The sequence below is a fragment of the Petaurus breviceps genome, unplaced genomic scaffold, assembly GCF_028583685.1.
Source record: "Petaurus breviceps papuanus isolate PSGF00001 unplaced genomic scaffold, PetGlider_PUasm1.0 90639, whole genome shotgun sequence".
Lineage (NCBI taxonomy): Eukaryota > Metazoa > Chordata > Mammalia > Diprotodontia > Petauridae > Petaurus > Petaurus breviceps.
Window position 1 is genome coordinate 785,366 of NW_027187296.1, and position 8,130 is coordinate 793,495.

Sequence of the window (8,130 nt, forward strand, 5' to 3'; positions counted from 1 at the left end):
TTCTTCCCCTTCATTGTAACCATTTTTCCCTTGCCTCTTCTATATGAGATAGTTTACCACATTCTATCTCTCTCCATCTCCTCTCATTATATTCCTCTCTCACCTTTTAATTTCACCTTGTAAGTATCATCCCTTCCTATTAAATTGGTCCTGTGCCCTCTATCTATGTATACCTGTAAACATATATACACACATTCACATATGTATTCATATACCTGTATACCCTCCGATATAGACATATATATATATATATATTTCTATTCCATCCAACTATTTTCATACTGAGAAAAGTTTCATCACTAACAATTATCATTTTTCCACGTAGGAATGTTAACAGTTCAACTTTGATAAGTGGCTTATGATTTCTTTTCCCTGTTTACCTTCTCATGCTTCTCTTGGTTCTTGTATCTGAATGTCAAATTTTCTATTCAATTCTGGTTTTTTCATCATCAAGAATACTTGAAAGTCCTCTATTCCACTGAATGACCATATTTCCCCCTGAAATATGATATTCAGTTTTTCTGGTAGGTGATTCTTGGTTTTAATCCCAGCTCCTTTGTCCTTCAGAATATCATATTCCAGGCCCTTTGATCCCTCAGTGTAGAAGCTGCCAGATCTTGGGTTATCCTAATTGTGTTTCCACAATATTCAAATTGTTTCTTCCTAGCTGCTCATAATATTCTCTCCTTGATCTGTGAATTCTGGAACCTGGCTATAATATTCCTAGGAGTTTTCTTTTTGGGATCTTTCTCAGGAGGTGATCGGAAGATTCTTTCAACCTCTATTTTGCCTTCAGGTTCTAAAACATCAGGGCGATTTTCCTTGAGAATTTCTTGGAGGATGATTTCTAGGTTCTTTCTTTGATCATGGCTTTCAGGTAGTCCAATAATTTTAAAATTATCTCTCCTGGATCTATTTTCCAGGTCAGTGGTTTTTTCCCATGAGATATTTCACATTGCCTTCTATTCTTTCATTTATTTGTTCTGTTTAACATCCTCTTGGTTTCTCATAAAGTCACTAGCTTCCCTTTGCTCCATTCTAAATCTGAGGGAATGATTCTCCTCATTGAGCTTTTGAGATTCTTTTTCCATCTGGCAAATTCAGCTTTTTAAGGCATTCCTCTCCTCATTGCCTTTTTTAGCCTCTTTTGCCAATTGAGTTAGTCTGGTTTTTAAGGCATGATTTTCCTCAATAAGGCTGTTGACTCTCATTTTATAATTTTCTTGCATCATTCTCATTTCTCTTCCCAATTTTTCTTCCACTTCTCTTATCTGCATCTTAAGGTCCTCTATGGCCTGTAACCAGCTCGTATTTTCCTTTGAAGCTTTTGGTGCAGGAGTTCTGACTTTACTGTCTTCCTCCTGTTCCATGTTTTGCTCCTTTTTGTCCCCCAAATAGGAATCTAATGTTGGATTCTTCTATGTGCTTTGCTTCCTTTGCCTGGTCATGTCACCCCCAGTCACTTGACCCCTGGGCTTTTTGCCACAGTAGGACTCTGCCACCAGACAGGGGAGCTTTTGTCCCAAATGCTGGGGTTTTCTCAGTTGCTGGAGATATTAGTTGGGTGCCCTCTCTGAGGCCTCCACACACTCTGGAAAGCTGGACACATAGCCCAGGACCTCCACCCTATACCCAATCCATATACAAGCAGGTTAAAGCAAGAGCAAATACCCCTCAGACTGGTGCTTGGTCCCCCTACACTCTGCACGCCAGGAGCTGAAGCCGCCATGTGGCACTGGCTGGCTGTGCCAGGCATCTTGGCTGCTTCTTGCCCCAGGGGCAAAAGCCAATGCCCTCCCAACTACTGGTCCAAAAGTCCAGACTGCACTGACCTCTCACTTTGTCCTTTGCATCTATGTGTTGATAAATCTGGAAACAGCCACAGCTTCTGGTGATCTGGAGTCCCTCCAGCTAGTGGCTGGTCAGGCCCACTCTGGGGCTAAAACATCTGGCTCACAGCGGGCCTGGTCTCAGCTCCCAGAGCTCTGTGCTGGCGGATTCCTGTGGGAATTCAGCAGGAGGTTAGCTTCTCTGTGTCATTTTGTGAGTTCTGTAGTTCCAAAATTTTTTCAGAGTCCCCTTTTACATGGATTGGGGAAGGTGGAAGCTGGAGCCGAGTGGAGGTCCTGTTTCTACTCCTCCATCTTGACTCTGCCCCCGGAAATTCTTTTACTAGTCTCTCTTTTCAGTCTCTGACATAGGCCCTATTTTTCTCATTAACCCCCCCACATACACACATGCATATATGTACAACACATGCATACACACAGAATCACATGCATATACACATGTATATGCACGTGTATGCATACACATTTTATATACATATGTGTGTATATACATATATATACATACTATTCTTTTATATTTCCTCTCTCTATTTTTTTGTCACATCTCTAACAGGTCTTGTTTCCCATCAAGCACTTTGGATCCAACATCTTACCTCTTCACCCTCTGTCTCTCTTTCTCACTCCTTTTTCATGATCTTTGTGGACTGCCCTCTACCTTCTTTCTCTTGCCTCATGTAAGCTCACTCCCCTTGATTTTCTCTTTTAGCTGCCTTAAGTCTCCACAGCTCTCCACCCAGGTGCTACCTTGCCTCCCCCAAATTCCCCTTATCCCACTCTGGAATGTCCCATTACCTTGCAGTATCTCTATTCAGGGCTTCACAATACACATCTAACTTTTAAAGGCAACTCATTACCTTCTACATCTAAGACCTTATATTTATACTATAAAATGTGTTATTAATGATGACAACAACAACAGCTAACATTTATATAGGACCAATTATGTGTCAGGCACCCTGTTGAGAACTTTATAAAACCTAGCTCAGCAAAAGTAACCAATACGTCAATGAAGTCCAAAATTATATGTAGCCTACAACACCCATAGTCTTGCCTCCCACCTTGAATTTGAACTTTAATGCACAGGCTTGCAACCATGTGTCTGGGATATCTTCTCTATATTCACAATCTGTTTTTAGGGGATGAAATGTCCTCTTGCATCCAGAGGTGGTAACTACATACATGTTCTTTAATTTATAATGGACGGGCAGGACAAATGCTGTAGATTATTTCTGGCACCAAGGACCTTTATATTTGAATTCTGAAATGGGCAAAAAATCCCAGATGTCCTTTGAAAAAAGTTTTTTTTCAATCTGCCCTACTTTATTCCTCTTCCTTAGAAATGGACACACCAATGCTCAGGACATCACAGATCATTAAGCAATTTCCTATATACTTCAAGTCCCAGCTAAAATTCCACCTTCTACAGGAAGTCTTTGCCAATGCTAATTCAAGTGCCTTCCCTACATTATTTCCTATTTATCTTAGGCATATCGCTTTTATATTTGTTTGCTTGTATTTACTTTGCTATACAGGTTGTCCCTAAGGTCTGGACAGATAGGAAATCTCATTAATTAATTAAATTTAATTAATCTCATTAATATGGAAAATAGTCCCCAATAGCTAATGAAAACTTTTATTCCACATGAAATTGTCTTAACTAAAATTTATGGTAATTAAATAAAATGTTGTTGAAATTTCCATTCATTTCATTTCTTGAAAATATGCATAGTTAATGAAATTTCTTATGTGTCTAGACTTTAGGGACACCCTTGTATATTGTCTCCACCATGTAAGCTTCTTGAAGGCAGAGATTGTCTTTGACCTTTCTTTGTGTTCCAGGCACTGAGCACAGTGCCCGGTACATAGTAGGTGCTAAATAAGTGTTTATTGCCTGGCTATTGCCAACATAAGCCACAGATGGACTAGGATAATATAGACAAGAAAATTTCAAGCCACAGGTTATAAGGAAGGTAAGGAAGTTGTCTTATAGATCTAAATTGGAAAGGACTTTAGAAGTAATTTCATCCAACTGCCCTCAATTTTGCCAATGGGGCAACCAGAGATGCTGAGAGATTTGTTCAAGGTGTGAGTGGCAATTCAGAATCTGAATGCAGGTCTCTGACTCAAAAGGTAACATAACCAGCCAAGCTCAGGAGTCATACATTTGCTGCAACTGAGTTTCATTGAATTTACTATACAATCAATTTAGCAACAAGCATTTATAAACCATCTTTTATGTGTCAGCACTGTACTAGGCACTGGGGATTCAAATACAAAAGTGAGATAGCCCTTACCCTCAAGAAACTTATATTCTAGAGAATTGATAATCCTAAAATGTGATGATTCAGGAAAAAAAAAAAACATTTTGTTATTAAGCTATCAACATTTGATTAGGGCCTTAAAGTTTGGTTTAGCTTTAGAAATAATGTTTTTCACTGCGGTCTGTATACACTGGCTATGTGTGTTTTTTTGGCTACTTAACGCATTGCCTGGCTCATAGTAAGTACGTAATAACTGCATGTTGATTGACTGACTGGCTGGTCTAGTTCAACAAGAGATTGTGCCAGCTTAGTGCTACTGTATCAGTGCTCCATCTAGTGGAATATTAATTATTTCCCTTTTATTGATAGAGAACGTTGAGTATAATACCTGGAGCGGACAGCTTAATGGAGGTCATATTATCACATTATTGTCATATTGTCACATTAAAGGTCATAGTATCACATAGTCTTATCACTGGAGGGACCTCAGATGCCCTCTAGTCCAGGTTCCTACAGATGAGGAGAGTGAGGTCCAAAGAAGTTAAATATACTTTCTGAGGTTAACAGGTAGTAGTAGTAAAAGAGGATTGAAACCCAGTTCTTTTGAATCCAGAGTCAGTTTTCTTTCCACTGTCTCCAAAGTTGGGAAACAGAAGTAAGGGAAAAGGTGATAAAGATTTAAAAAAGGAGAAAAATCAAAGGAGAAAGAAAGTCAAAAGCATAAGGCTGAGAGAACTAGGGCGTTTCTGGGTAATAGGCAGAAGAAGTATTTTTGGAATTGTTGAGATTTCAGATCCAGAGACACATGACACATGTACACCAAGGAAGTATGATTTCATTGGTGTGGAGGCCCTCTGTCTACCATATACAAATCACATGACCCTCTATGCTTTAGGGAATGGTCTTTGTGAGTTACTGTTAAAAAATTCACCACTTGGCAGGCAGACCTCTGCTATTAAACCCCTCCATACTTGGAGGGGCACAGTCTAGTGTGAGATCCATCCATTTACAAAGGCTTTCTAGCTCAGTAGGACTCATCAGTGTTTATACTCAGCTGGCATGGCCTTCAAGAATCCAGGGTCTTCTCCATGTTATGATAAAGAGTCACAATAAAACTTCAGGGAAGGTTCGGGATTGTAATAGGAGTCATATTGTAGAGAGTACTGAGATTCCTTCCTTTTGTACTTAACTTTCTGATTTATAATGATTCAAAATTGATAGAGATCCATTTCAACAATAACTATAATTCAAACCCCCAAGTATTGACTTCATATTTCCTATTGATACATTTTGCTTAAACATAATGGATACTTCCCAACAAGCCCTCTAAATCAGCATATCTCAGACTTTTTGTTCTCAGGATTCCTTTATACTCTTAAAATTTTTTAAAGACCCTACACCCCAGACCCTTTGTTTATATGGGTTGTATCAATTGATATTTGCTATATAGGACTTTAAAACATCTTAGTATTATTCTGAAAATGGTTTTGACTTCATGGACCTCCTGAAATGGTTTTGGGGACCCCCAGGGGTACTCATGCCACACTTTGAGCACCAGTGTCCCCAAATCATCCTCCTATAAAGTAAATTCCTTAAAAACAGTTAAGTAAAACCACCTGATAGAAGAATTGTGATGAGTGATCTATGTCACTTTCCATTTTGGGGTAACCTTATTTTTTTTGTCTCAAAATACCATCCTAATATGTTGTCAGAGGAAGGAGAAAAAGATCAAGCATAGATTGAAGACCTACTGTGTGTCAGGAACTGTACTAAGTGCTTTAAAAGTATTCTCTCATTTGATTTGTGGTTTAGGAAGGACAGGAGTTCTAGTTTCCTAGCAGTGATGCTAGCCTGTTTTCCTTTTCATGGCATCTTGTATTGTTTCATTATTCTGGTGATCACATAGTCAGTCTATGGCTCACTTTGTATTTGCACTAAACTTTCCCCTTTAGTGATGGACTTTCAGGGTGAACTGTCCATATAGGAACAATTGCAGATTACAAAAATCCTGGTTTTATATAGATTTATATTTATATAGATTTATATCTATATTAAAATTTATATCTATATATAAATTTATATAGATTTATATCTATATATTTATATAGATTTAACTGCTTTCTTAGCTAACTGTCAGATATTTAATCAAACTCTCAGTCACTCAGAGAAGATAACATTGGTGAATAAAGCTTTAAAAGATATATTTTTTTGAAAATTTGTTTCAGCCCTCAAGCCTTCCAGCCCACCTCCCGTCCAACCCAAAGGCCCCCCGAAAGCCAATAACATTGTGACTGTTACTGGGATCTCTCTGTGTTTGTTCATAATCATTGCCACTGTCCTCATTACCCTCTGGAGGAAGTTTGGCCGGGCTCCCAAGTGCAGCACCCCGGCCCGCCACAATTCCATCCACTCCCCCAACTTCCGGAAGAACTCAGATGAAGAGAACATCTGTCAGTTGAGTGAGCAGAGGGGAAGCTTCTCTGATGGGGGTGAGGGACCCTTGGGGAATCCTGCCGAGATCAATATCCCTTTGACCTACCGGAGGAGCATGCAGCTGACTCCGGAGGAAGAAGTCTCAGGCAGTGAGAGCTTTCAGTCCAATGCCCAGAAGATAATCCCCCCTCTTTTTAGCTACCGCCTTGCACAAAAGCAGCTTAAAGAGATGAAAAAGAAGGGTCTGACGGAAACGACCAAAGTATACCATGTGTCTCAGAGTCCTCTGACTGACACAGTTGTCGAGGGTGCTGCTGGTGCTGCCTTAGACCCAGAAAGTCCGGAAGAAGCTGTGGTGAACAAATTTAGAATCAAGTCCCCTTTCCTGGACCAGCCAGCCATCATTCCAGGGGAAAGGCCTCATTCCAGGCTAGATTTCAATGTGTCTCTGGCCAATCCTGCACTGAGCCCCAGTCAGACCCTTATTCGCAGATCACAGCTGAAATACGTGGGCAGCAGAGGGGGCCAGTCTGAAAGGAGCTATCCCCGACACTCCCACTTCAGGAGAACTGCAAGTTTTCACGAAACCAAGCAATCCAGGCCTTTCAGGGAAAGGAGCATGTCCACTCTGACCCCACGACAAGCTCCAGCCTATAATTCCAGGACACGAACCTGGGACCATGAAGATAAACTTAGGGGTCGGTCTCGAGGAGCTTACCCATGTTCTGAGAAGCTGGAGCATCCCCAGGGGACTGGGATGGCCAATGAACCACTCACCCCTCTCTCTAAGTCCCACCCGATGGGGCTTCCAGCCAGGAAACCCGACTTGGTCAATGACCGTCCAGCAGGACTGGTGAATGGCACAGACAGAGCTGAACCCCACAGACACAGAAGGGGACCTTCACCAAGTCACAAGAGTATTTCAAGGAAACAACCCTCCCCAACCGTCCCTAAGGATAGCTACCAGAGGGTCAGCCCTTTGAGTCCTTCCCAGTACAGAAGAGACAAGTGTCAGAGCTTCCCAGCACACCCTGAATATGCTTTCTATGACAATACTTCTTTTGGCCTTACTGAACTAGAGCAAAGGATGCTTGACTTGCCTGGGTATTTTGGGTCAAATGAAGAAGATGAAACAACAAGCACTCTGAGCATCGAGAAATTGGTGATCTAAAGGAAGCATGAGAGTGAGGACAAAACTCTATGGAATCTTGGTCACTCTCCTAGACTGTGTCCTTATGCCCTGCCTTCAACATCATTTCTTGGACTGTTTTCATGCCACTGTTTGTACCACTGAACAGAGAATGGGGAAGAAACGACCTATGGGAAGGATGCTGTGTGTGTGTGTGTGTGTGTGTGTGTGTGTGTGTGTATAAAAAACAGAGAGAGTGAGAGGAGAGAAAATGAGAGAGAAAGAGTATTAGAGACAGAGGAGAGAATGAAAGAGAAAATGAGATAATGAGGGAGGAGAGAATAAGAAATAAAAAATTAAAAAGGAGAGAGAGGAGAGAGAGGGAGAGAGAGAAAGGGGGGGAAGTCAGAGAGAGGGGGAGAGAGAGAGAGAGAGAGAGAGAGAGAGAGAGAGAGAG

The 8,130-nt window shown here is 41.0% G+C and overlaps 1 protein-coding gene across 6 annotated transcripts in view; it reads left to right on the forward strand.

Annotated features, from left to right (window-relative positions):
• The window catches only part of THSD1 (thrombospondin type 1 domain containing 1), a 28,245-nt gene extending 20,340 nt beyond the window's left edge, over positions 1 to 7,905 (forward strand). For all 6 annotated transcript variants that reach the window (XM_069064607.1, XM_069064611.1, XM_069064610.1 and 3 more), the window contains one exon: positions 6,337 to 7,905. In XM_069064607.1, coding sequence (XP_068920708.1) covers positions 6,337 to 7,715 — 1,379 coding nt within the window. In that variant the 3' untranslated portion in view covers positions 7,716 to 7,905. The remainder of the gene's footprint in view (positions 1 to 6,336) is intronic.
• The last annotated feature ends 225 nt before the right edge of the window (positions 7,906 to 8,130 follow it).